Genomic DNA, 16,717 nt, shown 5'->3' with positions numbered 1-16,717 from the left:
AAGAAAAGCCCTGCTCTAGCAGGCCCATTAAATGGGAGGGGGAGGCAGTGGTCTTTGCAGGGCGAGGAGTTGGAGGGTCCCCTAAAGTATTCTTGCCTCTAGTAAGACAATTGACATGCTGAAAGTATCTTGGTAGGTCTTGGGTTATGTTAAGCACTGTTGAAATCTCCTAACACAATAAGGAGCGAATCTGCGTATCTGTCTTCAGCCCACATAATCAAGTAAGCTAGAGTTTGTAGTGCATTGTTTATTCAAGTTTTGGAGGAATATACATTGCAAATAGAATGAATGAGGAAAACTCTCATGGAGAATAAAATGGTTTGCAGTTGATAATCAATGTCTCTAAGTCCACATCACAGAATTTCTTTAGTGTGGTTACATTTTTACACCATCGATCGTTGATATAGAAGCAGAGACGCCCTTCCTTTCTTTTTACCGGATGTTTCTGCAATTCTGTCCGCCCTCTGTATCTGAAATCCTGGGAAATGCAAGCTGCTATCATCAACTGACTCATTTAGCCAGGTTTCAGTAAAGCAGAGGGCGGCTGAGTAGTAAAAATCAGAGTTGCATCTCTTTAAAAGAAGTATTTAATCCATCTTATTAGCAAGAGTGAAAGAAGAGGTTTTTATTCCATTTTTCCTTAGTCTATTCAAAATCCCTGCTCGCTTACCCCTTCTTCGCCCGTTGTCTCCTCCTTTGGTTTTTGTTTTTCCATTTTTTAGAGCTGCCACTTCCTTGATGACAATCTCCTCTGCATTTATAAAGATGGGGGGGGGGGATAGCCACAGAAAGCTGCCCATTAAAAAAACATTGCTTGATGCTTAACAGTTAGTCTCTTCAACATGAAACACAAAGCGAATCACAGAGAATAAAAAACCAAAAAGCTATCAGAGAACATTTTACCGAGGCAGCCGTAAGAGGCCCATTCTTGGGGGGGAAGGAGAGAGGCCGTACCATTCCTGTATGCAACCCTCTCCTCAGATGCCTGTTAATATCTTCTGTGGCATGGAAATGAGTATTTTATATTTTATCAGCAGAAAGCATTGTGAAAGAAATCCATTTTCTATACAAAAAAGGAAACATGTGCAGTTTTAAAATTTTTCTTTCAAAGTTCTTCTCACACTTCTTTTATTGATATGGTTTTTCCCGTGTATGGATCCTTCTATGCCAAGAAAGAGTGGAACTCCAGGCAAAGCTCTTCCCACACTCCATGCACTGATATGGCTTCTCCCCTGTGTGGCTTCTCTTGTGGGAGATAAGAGCACAGTTCCACCTAAAACCCTTTCCACATTCCACACATTTATATGGCATCTCTCCTATGTGGACCGTCTTGTGGGAATTAAGACTACTGCGATAAGTAAAGGTCTTTCCACACTCCATACAACGATATGGCTTCTCTCCTGTGTGGATCATCTTATGGGAATTAAGATGATCGGTACGAGTAAAGCTCTTTCCACACTCCATGCATTTATAAGGTCTTTTTCCGTTGTGGTTCCTATGATGGATTGTAAGAGAGTAATTATAAGAGAAGGTCTTTCCACATTCCAGGCATTGATATGGCTTCTCTCCAGTATGGATCTTCTTATGGGAATTGAGACTACTGCTACAAGTAAAGGTCTTTCCACACTCCATGCATTTATAAGGTCTTTTTCCTTTGTGATTCTTCTGATGCATTGTAAGAGAGTAATTATAAGAGAAAGTCTTTCCACATTCCAGGCATTGATACGGTTTCTCTCCAGTGTGAATCCTCTTATGGGAATTGAGGCTAGTGCTACAAGTAAAGGTCTTTCCACATTCCAGGCATTGATACGGTTTCTCTCCAGTGTGAATCCTCTTATGGGAATTGAGGCTAGTGCTACAAGTAAAGGTCTTTCCACATTCCAGGCATTTATATGGCTTCTCTCCAGTGTGGATCCTCTTATGGGAATTGAGATGACTGCTACAAATAAAGGTCTTTTCACATTCCATGCATTGATATGGCTTCTCTCCAGTGTGGATCCTCTTATGAGAATTGAGATGACTGCTACATGTAAAGGTCTTTCCACATTCCAGGCATTGATATGGCTTCTCTCCAGTGTGGATTCTCTTATGGGAATTGAGACTACTGCTACAAGTAAAGGTCTTTCCACATTCCAGGCACTGATATGGCTTCTCTCCAGTGTGAATTCTCTTATGGTAATTGAGACTACTGCTACAAATAAAGGTCTTTCCGCATTCCAGGCACTGATATGGCTTCTCTCCAGTGTGGATTCTCTTATGGTAATTGAGACTACTGCAACCAGTAAAAGTCTTTCCACATTCTAGGCATTGATATGGCTTCTCTCCAGTATGGATCCTGTTATGGGAATTGAGACTACTGCTACAAGTAAAGGTCTTTCCACATTCCATGCATTGATATGGCTTCTCTCCAGTGTGGATCCTCTTATGGTAATTGAGACTACTGCTACAAGTAAAGGTCTTTCCACACTCCATGCATTTATAAGGTCTTTCTCCTTTGTGATTTCTTTTATGACTTCTAAGAGAGTAATAATTACAGGTCTTTCCACACTCCCTAGAGCTATATGGTTTCTCTTCTAAATGTGTCTTTTTATGGGAAATAAGATGATCAGATTTATTAAAGGTCTTTCCACACTCCATGCATTTATATGGTTTTTCTCCTGTATCAATGCTTGTAGAGTTAGGAAGCCAACTGGACCTCGGAAAGCCTTTTTTCATTCCACTTTGTGATTTCTTTGTTTCATCACTCTTTGGCTGTTTCTGATCTGAAAACTTCCCTTTTCCCTCTTTTGAATGGATCATTTGGCATTCTTCCTTGCAATTCTTATTTTCTTGCCCATTAAAGCCTTCAAAAAGAAAAAAATGAAAACTGTAGCAAGAATCGGGGAACAATCAAACCTTTTCTTCCTGATCTAATCTTTGACCTGGGACTATTCCATAATTCCGTGTACTCCCTAAGTGCACAGAATACTGTATCATGCTTAGTTAGAAACATATCCACCCGATCCCGAACTTCAGCGAAAAGTCTCATCTCCACTTGTCTGCAGTGAAGAATCTTTCAAAGCCAAGGGGAATTCCTGGATGGCAATAGCTCCCCACCCTCAACTTAGGCTAATGGTAAACTCTGTACACAAGTGGGCACATCTCTAGGAAGGGAACATCCCTCTCAGGGCTAAATCCACTCCTGCTTATAGCAGCTCACGCCCATCGGGGAGCCAATGACCAGGTTCAGGAGTGGATACTGAACCCCTGGTAGGCAGGACCTTTGCTCAAGAGAGGCCACACCATCCCTGCATGCAGCCTCCCCCTCAGATTCTGGCTAATATGTTCTATGGCATGGAAATGAATATTTTGTATTTTATCAGCAGAAAGCATTTCTTTTTTTAAAAAAAAAACAACCACATTTCCTTTATGTAAAAAGGAAGATAAGGCAGTTTTTCAATTTTTCTTCCAATAAATTTCCTTCTTCCATAAAGTCAGTTTGGTCAAACGGTTAAGGCACGAGGCTAGAAACTGGGTGACTGGGAGTACTAGTTCTGCCTTAGGCATGAATGCTGGCTGGGTTACTTTGGGCCAGTCTCCCTCAGCTCAACCCAGGTCACAAGGTTCTTGTTGTGGGGAAAACAGCAGGAGGAAGGAATATTGGGGTTTGTCCGCTAGCTTTATTATTTACAAAAAATAAAGGCAGAGTATCAATAAATGATGTTTTTATCAGAAATATCATCTAAGCCCCCATCCCACCCCATGACTTCTCTATGTTTCCGAGCACAGACAGGGATTCTTACCCAGAGAAGCCAGATTCCTGGAATTCTCCAGCATGACTTCTCCGTGGAGAGCTTTTTGGGCAGGGTCCAGCTGAGACCACTCCTCCATGGAGAAATACACGGCCACTTGCTCAAAAGACACAACATCCTGGAGAAGAAAAGAAATTTCCCTATTAAGAGATAATCCCAGAATAATTTTTCTTCCTCAAAAGGAGAAGAGATCTAGGAGAGTGATCCAGTGATGGCTGATGACATAACTGAAGCAGATTGGATCTAGTTGGAGGTATTTGGAATGCCTCTCAGCATAGCCAACTAAAATAGTTTTCTTGGTCAATTGGTAGTTGGGTCTTAAATCCACTTAGTACTATATATATATCTATGGAGATTCTCAATCACCAGATCACAGTTGTCCCAACGATGCTTTTCAAAAGGCAAAATAAGGGGTTTTTTTGTAATGCTATGTGAGAATGACCCTGGGAGACAGAAGGAACAGCCCCAATGCTGACAACTGTCTGGTCAATGAAATCTGATGTCAAAGCAGGAGAAGAAAGCATCTCACAAAGGATCCCCCCAGAAGAGAGAGGGTAGGCTAAGCTGAGTGTGCATGTTCAATGACCGGATGTCAAATTTATATTGCTTAGAAACAGAAATTTTATACATTGAACTCTAGAACAAAATGAAATCCATCCAAGATTCATGGACTTTTCCGACATTTCTCCTCCTTACCTGAAGTAGAGGTTCAGCCAATCCTTCAGCTCCACCACAAAGAGGAGGTGACTCTACAAATTCCACGGACAGCTTTCTATTCTCTGTGAGACAGAGAAAAATGGTGGAAGCAGATTTGTTAAAGAGAGAGATTGTAATGAGATGCAGCTAAAGAATCAGCTAAATGTTGAAATCTCACATCACACAGAAAGACCTTCTGTTACCTGGCGTGATGTCCTGACTTTGACCTTTCTGGAAGTTCTCCCCGAACAGCAGCTCTTGAGAGGGTTTGGATGAATCTTTCCCCCCCTTGGGATACTGAGTCGCGGCTTCCAAGGATTTCTGGACATGATGTGATAGGAGAAACAAAGGAAGAGCACAGAGATAGAAATGAATTATCATACTGCACCTTCAAACTACTACAATGTCCATTGTTGAAACCTGAAATAGAATGGAAGAATTGCCCCAAATAAGTCCTCTGGAACAATAGAACAACTCGCTTTAGGAGTTAATAATTCCAGAAAACTCAGAGAGTTCCTCTTTAGACCTGTTAAGATTATATTGTCACACCTGGAACTCTTCTTGCATCTTTTCCACATCCACGTTCAGCAAGAAGCCTTCGGCCAGGGCCACCGCCTGGGAACTGGTCTCTGCTCCACACTCCCGCACCCATTTCTCCATCTCTGGGGGAAGGAAAGCCAGGAACTGCTCCAGGAGCACCAGGTCCAGCATCTGGGCCTTTGTGTGTATTTCTGGCTGCAGCCACTGACAGCAAAGACGGTGAAGCTGACTGCAAATATCTCGGGGACCCCTCCCCTCCTGGAACTGCACTTTTCTGAAGTGACAGCATTGGACCTCTGAACTCTTGGCTTCCTCTTCTTGGTTCTTCTGCCCAGGACTTGCCCCATTCATCTCAAAGCTCCAAGACTGAGCAGCTGCAGGGCTTTTTCCAGGTGGGCGTTGTCCCTCCATCTTCTCTCTGGTCTCTAATCCAGCATCAAAACAGACTGATGGATCTGCACAGGTCTTCCTAATCAGAAGAGGTCTGTCAAAATTTCCTAAGGCCATTTAGCCCTCTTCCCACACAAGATATTTAAGACTCAGGAGCAATCAGGAAAGATTTCCAATTTATATATCTGAAATGGAAAACAAAAGAAAATTCCAGAAATACAGGTTGACCAACAACTGAGCACACACAAAAACTGAAATAAGAAATTCTTATGAATCCACCAATATCTGGGAAGATGGGGAAAATCTTTGTAGGTAGTGATGTATCTCTGTGTGGAAAAAAAAAATCTGTAGTAACCTTCTGGATCAACTTCTTTCAAGGACTAAACAATTTGGATACATAAATTTAAAATATGTTTTTGATTTCTTATTCCTATTTATTTATTCAAATAATGTTGATGGCTGCTTGCAGCCTGAAAAGCAACCTCTGTACAATCCAGATCATCAATGTCTCAGGTCACAAATAGCCATTGAGATGATTGGCTTTCTAAATCGATTTCATAGGTAAATCAATCAATATTTGAACTTCCCCTGTAACTTTAGCCAGCAGAACCTCATTAAACGCCTGGCCCAAACTGCTATGGCTACCTGAGAAATCACAATCAACAAACCACCATTCAATGCAAACAGAATAATATCCGAATCAATAAACCAGCTTAACATGATGTTTTCATTCAGGCATCTCCTGGAAACAGGTTCCCCACTTTTAGCCTAATCCTGAATAACTCCAACCTTTCTGGCGATCCTGAAGTTCTTCCTGGAGGCAACGCAGCGCGTCCGGAGCTTTGATTTCTTCCCTGCCTGGCCCGTGCATGCACAGGGGCGGCAGGGGAACATGGGACCCTGGGCTCCCCCCTTCCCACGACTCCGAACCTGATGAAGTTTTGGTTGTCTCCATGCACGGTCCAGCCCGTGAAAGAAACGTCCCCCCACTTACCGAACTCCGGAGTCAGGTTTTTATCTCCGTCCGTGCAAAGCTCCCTTGCAGCCTGTGGGACTCCTGGGAAGGCTTAGCCTAAGGCTCGCAGCGGGGAGGAGGCAGTGGGGGGGGGGGAGAGAGAGAGAGAGCGAGAGCGAGCAGAATCGCACCTGTAGGAAGGGCGGAAGCACCATCAGCCTCTTCTGGAAAATGCACCGAGCATGTCTCTCGACCTGCTGGAAGAGCGCATGCTCAGTTCTCTCCTGAAGCGGGGGCTGGTGAGGGCTTTGTAACGGCAGCCCAGGGAGCCCCCTGGTGGATCCTGCATGCAACGCTAGATCGACGCTGCAAGGGAATAGGGGAGATTGTGTTCCATGCGGGCCTGGGATGATGGGCATTAAACTAGAAGGAAAGGGTCCCTCTAACATTGCCTGTCTCCAGCAGGCAACATTTTCTAGACTTTCCCTTTTTAATGTCTAAGAACAATCTGCCATCTTGTGAATATTGACAAAATCTCTGTGGCGGCCCAAAAGAAACAGGAGCCTCTCTTTCAAGCCCAGGTTGTGTGATGTGGTTGTGGGCAAACTCAGTCCTGAAGTGAAGGAAGATAAAGGGGCTGGCAGAGTCACAAAATAGGAAGTGAAGGGGTAGGAAAATTAAGACTTTTATTCATTTTTTTATTTGTTGAGTTCAATTATTACAGCTGCTTTTTCAAATTCTTGCCTCTGGGCGGCCAACTGTGGTTCAAAACAGCAAGTGGCAGCAGCAAAAATGAGAATAATCCTGAAGAAACGGCATCAAAAGTAAACAAGTTCCAAAATGGAGAGAAAGCTCAAATCATGGAAGTCTTAGAAATTTTACCTCAAAACAAGGATCCATGATGGAGAAATGAATGGTGTCTCATAGGTGACTGGAGAAAAGGTGGAATTACAAAATGCAGGAAGGCAAACCTTGAGGAGTACATATAAAGTTCAAATTCCATGAGGGAAAAAAGAAAAATGGCTTCATTTCGGTATTCAATAGGGAATACAGCTCAGAAAATATGATCAGGAATGTTGAAGATTGTAAGGCAACAGCACTAAAGAAAATACCAATTTTCTTCTAGCCAAAAGAGCTGAAAACTCCCATGGTTTGACAGTGCAAAAACAACAAAGAGATTTATCTAAATTAATGAAATAAAGTAATGGGGAAATAGTTAAGAAGCAATTTAAAAAGAATGCAATTAGCATCTCTCTTTTGCCAATAGCTTGGTCCTTTTCAGCCCATTTTTCTCAATCTTCTGTAATGGGAAAAATTGACATAATGGCTACAAAACCAAAATTGCTGCCCTTTCACAAGTTCGATCTATAACCATTAATGAGCATTTGAATAAATTGCTTCAAAGTAGCCGCAATCTCTGAAAACCCGAGTATTGCCCCCTCAAAATCATTCCAAAAGTTTTTCTGTCTTTAATACACTTGAATTTTAAAAAGTCTCATGAATAACCATTCTAGTAAAATTTTATTTTATTTAAATCCAAAATTAATTTTATTCAAATGTAATTAGAATCCAATTAACTTTAAATAAATCCAATTTATTTAAATTGAATTTAGACATTTCCTTATTCTTATCGTATCATAGAAAGGCAAAATCACAATAGTAGTTAAACTTATATCCTGCTTGATAGTGCTTTATTGTACTCTAAATGCTTTAAAGAGTCAGCCCATTGCCCCCAATAATTTGGACCTTCATTTTACTGGCCTCAGAAGAATGGAAAGTTGAATCAACCTTGAGCCTGTGAGAATCAAACTGCTGGCAGTCAGCAGAAATCACCTGCAATACTGCATTCTAACCACTGCGCCACCATGGCTGTAATACCTCAAGATGTTTCAATATATTTGAACATGGATTTCACGGCTTCTCATTCTGGTTTCGTTTGTGAGAGGAATTCATCGTCCTGAAACTCTTTTCACACAGGATACATTGATATATATGTGACTTTGTTCTATTGCTTGTGCTTGAATTATGTTGAAATCCAATACAGGTGGTCCTCAACTTACAATGTCTAGTGAACATTTAAATTTACAACCGGACTGAAAAAATGTATGACAACCATTTCTCACGCTTACGACCGTTGAAACATCCCTATGGTGACGTGATAGGCATTCGGATGCTTGACAATTGACTCACATTTATGACAGTTGCAGGGTCCCAGGGTCATGTGATCACCTTTTGCGACCTTCTGAGAAGCAAAGTCAATGGGGAAGCTAGATTCACTTAACAACCATGTTACTAATTTAACAATTCCAATAATTCACTTAACAAATGTGGTAAGAAGAGTCGTAAAATGGGGCAATCCTCGCTTAACAAATTTCTTACTTAGCCACATAAATTGTGTGCTCAATTGTGATCATGTTGAGGACCACTTATACAGGTAAGTCATTGGTTAAGGAATGGAATCTGGATCAGAACTCCCATCACTAAGTGATGCGGTCGTAAAACGTGACATCGCATAAGCCAAGATCAATGTTGGGAAGGTGCCAGCGCTTTACCTGCTGTCCATTAATAAAGAAAAACAAGAGAGAAAACCGCAGAGAGGAATTAAAGACAGACCAGGGTTTGTAAGAGTAAAAATATTGTTGTATATTATTACAGTGTACATCGCTTGTATGTACACTGAGAGTTTATGCCCCGGAGACAAATTCCGTGTGTGTCCAATTACACTTGGCCAATAAAAAATTCTATAAGTACTGTATAGTGGTAATAGTTAACAATATACTAGCAGTATAAATATTATAGTATAGATGGAATATAGTATATATTATAATAGTATAGAGAATATACTAAATATACATAAATATACTAAATATCTAGTATAAGAGAATATAGAAATAACTTTACATGTTGTTTACATGTTTTACTTTTGTATCTTGGATATTTTTTCAAAAGAAAACATCTCCACAACCCTTATCGGAGAAAGAAAACTTAAATTGTCTAGAATTCATACTTTTAATGGATCTTTTGAGCTCAAGTCAATCAAACTGGGTATGGTTTAAAAAGAACCTGTGACAAACTGATGGTAGTGGCTGGATCAGCTCTGACTCAAGGGACTCACTAAGTTCTATGTATGAAAACAAATTTTAGCTGCTAAAGGAAGGGATTTGCTCACAACCTGCAAGATTTTGCAAGAAACAGCCAATATTCTGGATGCAGCAATCGGGTGTCTCAATGGAGCTTTCCAAAGACAAGCAGGGACGTAAAAGATAGAACAGCCAGAAAAAGGGCTAGGTCCAGATACTTGGACCAATATCAGAACAGAAATACTGAGGCAACAGCAAGAGGTATCAGATAACCTCTAATAAAGATTTTTTTCACCTAAAAGATGGCTGAAGAATAATGTGATAATTGGAATATTTGAAACAATATAATGAAAAACAATCAGGAATATTTCTACATGCAGAGAAGGCCTTTTGACTATTTGAACTTAGCAAAAACCACAAGCAGGATTAGAATAGAATAGGATAGAATAACAGAGTTGGAAAGGACCTTGTAGGTCTAGTCCAACCCCGTGCCCAAGCAGGAGACCCTACACCATTTCTGACGGATGGCAGTCCAGTCTCTTCTTGAAAGCTTCCAGTGATGAAGCTCCCACAACTTCTGAAGGCAAGCTGTTCCATTGGTTGATTGTTCTCTGTCAGAAAATTTCTCATTTCTAGGTTGAATCTCTATTTGATCAATTTCCATCCGTTATTCCTTGTCTGGCCTTCAGGTGCTTTGGAAAATGACTCTCTCCTGTCTGTGACAGCCCCTCAAATATTGGAACACTGCTATCATGTCTCTCCTGGTCCTTCCCTTCACTAGACTAGCCATGCCCAGTTCCTGTAACTGTTCTTCATAGGTTTTAGCCCCCAGTCCCCTAATCATCTTTGTTGCTCTTCTGTGCACTCTTTCTAAAGTCTCAACATCTTTTTTTTTTTAGTGTGGAGACCAAAATTGGATGCAGTATTCTAGGTTGTTGTCTTACTAAGGCTTTATAGAGTATTATTAGTACCTCAAGTGATCTTGATTGATTCCGTTAATGCAATTTAGGATTGCATTGGCTTTTTTGGCTGCCGCCGCACACTGTTAACTCATATTTAATTGATTGTCCACATCCAAGGTCCCTCTCACAGTTACTGCTATTAAGCCTGTTTCACCTTGTTCTGGCTTGCACCAGAAAGGTAAGTTATGCATGCATATTGAAGAAAGTCTAATATTTATTTGGACTCAAATGGTCCTTGCATGGGATAATAATAATAATAATAATAATAATAATAATAATAATAATAATAATAATAATAATAATAATAATAATAATAATAATAGTAATAGTAATAATAGTAATAGTAAAGTTGGAAGGGACCTTGGAGGTCATCTAGTCCAACCCCCTGCTCAGGCAGGAAACCCTATACCATTTCGGACAAATGTCTTAAAAATGTCCAGTGTTGGAGCATTCACTGCTTCTGGAGGCAGGTTGTTCCACTGGTTAATTGTTCTAACTGTCAGGAAGTTTCTCCTTAGTTCTAGGTTGCTCCTCTCCTTGATTAGTTTCCATCCGTTGCTTCTTGTCCTGTCTTCAGGCACTTTGGAGAATAGCTTGACTCCCTCTTCTTTGTGGCAGCCCCTGAGATATTGGAACTCTGCTATCATGTCCCCCCTCGTCCTTCTCTTCATTAAACTAGACATACCCAATTCTATCAACCTTTCCTTATATGTTTTAACCTCCAGTCCCCTAATCATCTTTGTTGCTCTTCTCTGTACTCTTTTTAGAGTCTCAACATTTTTTTTACATCGCGGTGACCAAAACTGGATGCAGTATTCCAAGTGTGGCCTTACCAATCGCGATGGGTCGGACACGACTTCGCAATTAACAACAATTAATACTTTATTATTATTATTATTTAAATTTATATACCGCCCTATCTCCCTTACGGGACTCAGGGCGGTGAACAGGCAATAATAAAAATCACAGTAAACTTCACGTCATCTTGATTCTATCCCTCTGTTAATGCAGCCTAGCACTGTGTTGCCTTTTTTGGCAACTGCAGCACACTCCTGGCTCATATTTAGGTGATTGTCCACTAGGACTCTGAGGTCCCTTGCACAGTTACTACTATTGAGCAAGGTACCCCCTATACTATACCTGTACATTTGGTTTTTCTTGCCTAAAGACAACTATTAGACAACTATTAGTAGTCCTCAATTTACAGCAGTGACTTATGACCATTTTGCACACTTACAGACGTTGCAGCATCCCCATGGTCCCCTGATCAAACTTCAGATGCTTGGCAACTGACTCATATTTATGACAGTTGCAGTGTCCTGAAGTCATGTGATCACCTTTAGTGACCTTCTGAAAAGCAAAATCAATGGGATAGCCAGCTTAACAATGTTACTAACTTAACTGCAATGATTCACTTAAAAAACACGGCAAGAAAAGTCGTAAAGTGGAGCAAAACACACTTAACAACTGTCTCGCTTAGCAGTGGGAATTTTGGGCTCAGTTGCCGTCATAAGCCAAGGACTACCTATATTTCTATTGAAGCTCTTCCCACACTTGCATTATTGACATTGTTTCTCCCGTGTGTGGATCCTTCTATAGCCAGTGAGCGCATTACCCCGTTCAAAGCTCTTTCCACACGTCATGCATTCATACGGTTTTTTCCTCCGTATGGATCCTTTTATGGGAAGTGAGATCACAACTCTTTCTAAAGCCTTCTCCACATTGCACACATTTATACGGCTTCTCTCCTGTGTGGATCCTATTGTGGGAATTAAGATTACTGCTACAATGAAAGGTCTTTCCACACTCCGTGCATTGATATGGCTTCTCCCCTGTGTGGATTCTCTTGTGGGAATTAAGACGGCTGCTATGAGTAAAGCTCTTGCCACACTCCGTGCACTGATATGGTTTCTCCCCGGTGTGGATTCTTTTGTGGGAGGTAAGAGCAGAATTCCACCTAAAGCCCTTTCCACACTCCACGCATTGATACGGCTTCTCTCCTGTGTGGATCCTCTTATGGGAATTAAGATGACTGCTGCAACTAAAGGTCTTTCCACACTCCGTGCATTTGTAAGGTCTTTCTCCTTTGTGATTCTTTTGATGTCTTACAAGAGAGTTATAATAACAGAAGTTCTTTCCACACTCCATGCATGGATATGGCTTCTCCTCAGTATGGATAGTTTTATGGTGAATCAGAGCACTTTTCCTTCTAAAGCTCTTATCACACTCCATGCATTGATATGGCTTCTCTCCTGTGTGGATCTTCTTGTGGGAATTAAGATGACTGGCAAAAGTAAAGGTCTTTCCACATTCCATGCATTGATACGGCTTCTCTCTTGAGTGGATCCTCTTGTGGGAATTAAGACTACTGCTACAAGTAAAGCTCTTTCCACACTCCGTGCATTTATAAGGTCTTTCTCCTTTGTGAATCCTTTGATGGATTATAAGAGACTGAGAATAACAGAAGGCCTTTCCGCACTCCACGCAATTATATGGCTTCTCTCTTGTGTGGATCATCTTATGGGTATTAAGATGACTGGTACAAGTAAAGCTCTTTCCACACTCAATGCATTGATATGGTCTTTCTCCTTTGTGATTCATTTGATGGATTAAAAGAGACTTAGAATAACAGAAGGTCTTTCCACACTCCATGCATTGATACGGCTTCTCTCCTGTATGGATCCTCTTATGGGAGGCAAGATTACTACTCTTCCTAAAATCCTTCCCACACTCCATGCATTGATATGGCTTCTCTCCTGTGTGGATCCTCTTATGGGAATTAAGGCTACTGCTACAAGTAAAGGTCTTTCCACACTCCATGCATTTGTAAGGTCTTTCTCCTTTGTGGTTCCTGTGATGGATTATAAGAGAGCTATAATAAGAAAAGGTCTTTCCACATTCCAGGCATTGATATAATTTCTCCTCTGTATGGGTAGTTTTATGCTGAATCAGAGCTCTTTTCTTGCAAAAGCTCTTTCCACACTCCACACATTTATATGGCTTCTCTCCTGTGTGGATCCTCTTATGGGAATTAAGATGATTGGCACAATTAAAGGTCTTTCCACACTCCATACATTTATATGGCTTCTTTCTTGTGTGGATCCTCTTGTGTGAATTAAGATTACTGCTATAATTAAAGGTCTTTCCACACTCTGTGCATTTGTAAGGTCTTTCTCCTTTGTGATTCCTTTGATGGATTATAAGAGAATGATTATAACAGAAGGACTTTCCACACTCCATGCATTGATATGGTTTCTCTCCTGTATGGATCCTCTTGTGAGAGTTAAGATTACTCCTACGAGTAAAGGTCTTTCCACACTCCATGCATTTATAAAGTTGTTCTCCTTTGTGACTTCTTTCATGACTTGTAAGAGTGTGATTATTACAGAAGGTCTTTCCACATTCCCTGCATTTATAAGGTCTTTCTCCTTTGAGATTCCTTTGATGTCTTATAAGAGAGTAATTATAACAGAAGGTCTTTCCACACTCCCTGCAGGTATACGGTTTCTCTTCTAAATGTGTCTTTTTATGGGAAATGAGATGATCAGATTTATTAAAGCTCTTTCCACACTCCATGCATTTATATGGTTCTTCTCTCATATCAATGCTTGTATGGTTATGAAGCCGACTGGACCTCGGAAAGCCTTTTTTCATTCCACTTTGTGATTGCTTCGTTTCATCACTCTTTGGCTGTATCTGATCTGAAAACTTCCCTTTTCCCTCTTTTGAATGGATCATTTGGCATTCTTCCTTGCAATTCTTATTTTCTTGCCCATTAAAACCTTGAAAAAGAAAAAAATGAAAACTGTATCAAGAATAGGGGAACAATCAAATCTTTTCTTCTGAAATCTAGTCAAGAAATCATCAACATATTTTGCCTCTTTGGTTGGCAAACATGAAGATGCCAAACTAAGATTTTAGCAAAGACCAAGTGGATCCCTACTGATCCTCATACATCAGAATTGGACTAAACCTAAGAGACAACCCTGATTTAATCTTTGACCTGGGACTATTCCATAGTTCCACGTACTCCCTAAGTGCACCAAATACTGTATCATGCTGGGTTAGCAACATACCCACCAGCTACCCAACTTCAATGAAAGTATCATCTCCACTTGTCTGCAGGGAAGAATCTCTGAAAGCCAAGGGAAATTCCTGGATGGCAATAGCTCCCCACCCTCAACTTAGGCTAATGGTAAACTCTGTACACAAGTGGGCACATCTCTAGGAAGGGAACATCCCTCTCAGGGCTAAATCCAGTCCTGCTTATAGCAGCTCACGCCCATCGAGGAGCCAGTGTCCAGGGTCAGGAGTGGATACTGAACCCCTGGTAGGCAGGACCTTTGCTCAAGAGAGGCCACACCATCCCTGCATGAGGCCTCTCCCACATATTCTGACTAATATCTTCTATGGCATAGAAATGAATATTTTGTATTTTATGAGCAGACAGCATTTAAAAACAAAACAAAACATTTCCTTTATGTAAAAAGGAAGGCAAGGCAGTTTTCCAATTTATCTTCCAATAAATTTCCTTCTTCCATAAAGTCAATTTGGTCAAACGGTTAAGGCACTAGAAACTGGGTGACTGGGAGTACTAGTTCTGCCTTAGGCATGAATGCTGGCTGGGTGACTTTGGGCCAGTCTCCCTCAGCTCAACCTGGGTCACAGGATGGTGGTTGTGGGGAAAACAATAGGAGGAAGGAATATTGGAATTGTCCACTGCCTTTATTATTTACAAACAATAAAGACAGGGTATAAAGAAGCAATGTTTGTGACTAGAAATATCACCTAAGCCCCCCACCCAATGCCTTCTCTACATTTCTGAGCACAGATACAGTTCTTACCCAGAGAAGCCAGATTCCTGGAATTCTCCAGCATGACTTCTCCATGGAGAGCTTTTTGGGCAGGATCCAGATGGGACCACTCCTCTTTGGAGAAATACACAGCCAGTTCCTCAAAAGACACAACATCCTGAAGAAGAAAACAAGTTTCCCTGTTAACAGATAATCTCAAAAATAATTTGACAGTTTTTTCCCCACTAATTCAAGGAGAGAGCTTGTAATAGTATACGTCTATGGAGATTCTCAATCACCACGTCATGGTTGTCCCCAAAGATGCTTTCCAAAAGGCAAAAAACGCTCTATTTTTTTCTAACGGTACGTGAGACAGACCCTGGGAGACAGAAGGAAGAGCCCCAATGCTCACAATTGTCTGGTCAATGAAATCTGAGAGTGAAGTGGTGTGTGTGTGTGTGTGTGTGTGTGTGTGTGGAGAAAGCATCTTGCAAAGTATCTCCTCTGAAGGGAGAGAGTGGGCTAAGCTAAGCATGAATGTTCAATGACTTGATGTCAAATTCATATTGCTTAGAAACAGCAATTTATTACATTGAACTCTAGAACAAAATGAAATCCATCCAAGATTCATGGACCTTTTCCAACATTTCTCCTCCTTACCTGAAGTAGAGGTTCAGCCAATCCTTCAGCTGCACCACAAAGAGGAGGTGACTCTACAAATTCCACGGACAACTTTCTACTCTCTGTGAGAGAGAGAAAAAGGGGGGAAGGAGATTTGTTAAAGAGAGAGATTGTAATGAGGTGCAGCTAAAGAATCAGCTAAATGTTGAAATCTCACATCACACAGAAAGACCTTCTGTTACCTGGCGTGATGTCCTGACTTTGACCTTTCTGGAAGTTCTCCCCAAACAGCAGCTCTTGAGAGGGTTTGGATGAATCTTTCCCCCCCTTGGGATACTCAGTCGTAGCTTCCAAGGATTTCTGGACATGATGTGATAGGAGAAACAAAGGAAGAGCACAGAGATAGAAATGAATTATCATAGTGCAGCTTCAAACTAGCAGACCCCAATGCCCATTGCCGAAACCCGAAACAGAACAGAAGATTTGCCCCAAATATATCCTCTGAAAGAATAGAACAACTCGCTTTAGGAGTTAATAATTCCAGAAAACTCTGACAGAAAGGAATCGACAAATACAGAGTGATTTTCTTTAGTGCTGCTAAAAGTACATTCTCACACCTGGAACTTTTCTTGCATCTTTTCCACATCCACGTTCAGCAAGAAGCCTTCGGCCAGGGCCACCGCCTGGGAACTGGTTTCTGCTCCACACCCGCGCACCCATTTCTCCATCTCTGGTGGAAGGACAGCCAGGAACTGCTCCAGGAGCACCAGGTCCAGCATCTGGGCCTTTGTGTGTATTTCTGGCTGCAGCCACTGACAGCAAAGGCGGTGAAGCTGACTGCAAATATCTCGGGGACCCCTCTCCTCCTGGAACTGCACTTTTCTGAAGT

The 16,717-nt window shown here is 41.3% G+C and overlaps 1 protein-coding gene across 1 annotated transcript; it reads right to left on the bottom strand.

Annotated features, from left to right (window-relative positions):
• Positions 1-1,101: 1,101 nt before the first annotated feature.
• Positions 1,102-14,033, bottom strand: LOC107298947 (zinc finger protein 208-like). Its single transcript, XM_029286647.1, has 2 exons — positions 12,081-14,033; positions 1,102-2,494 (listed from the first exon to the last, which is right to left on the bottom strand). Exons 1-2 carry the CDS (start codon positions 14,012-14,014, stop codon positions 1,129-1,131), a joined length of 3,300 nt encoding a protein of 1,099 aa, XP_029142480.1. The 5' UTR covers positions 14,015-14,033; the 3' UTR covers positions 1,102-1,128.
• Positions 14,034-16,717: the final 2,684 nt, after the last annotated feature.

This window comes from Protobothrops mucrosquamatus, unplaced genomic scaffold (genome assembly GCF_001527695.2).
Source record: "Protobothrops mucrosquamatus isolate PMUCROS unplaced genomic scaffold, P.Mucros_1.0 scaffold4390, whole genome shotgun sequence".
Taxonomy (NCBI): Eukaryota; Metazoa; Chordata; class Lepidosauria; order Squamata; family Viperidae; genus Protobothrops; species Protobothrops mucrosquamatus.
The sequence above is the reverse complement of the archived record's forward strand: the minus strand, read 5'-3'. Positions and strand labels throughout refer to the sequence as shown.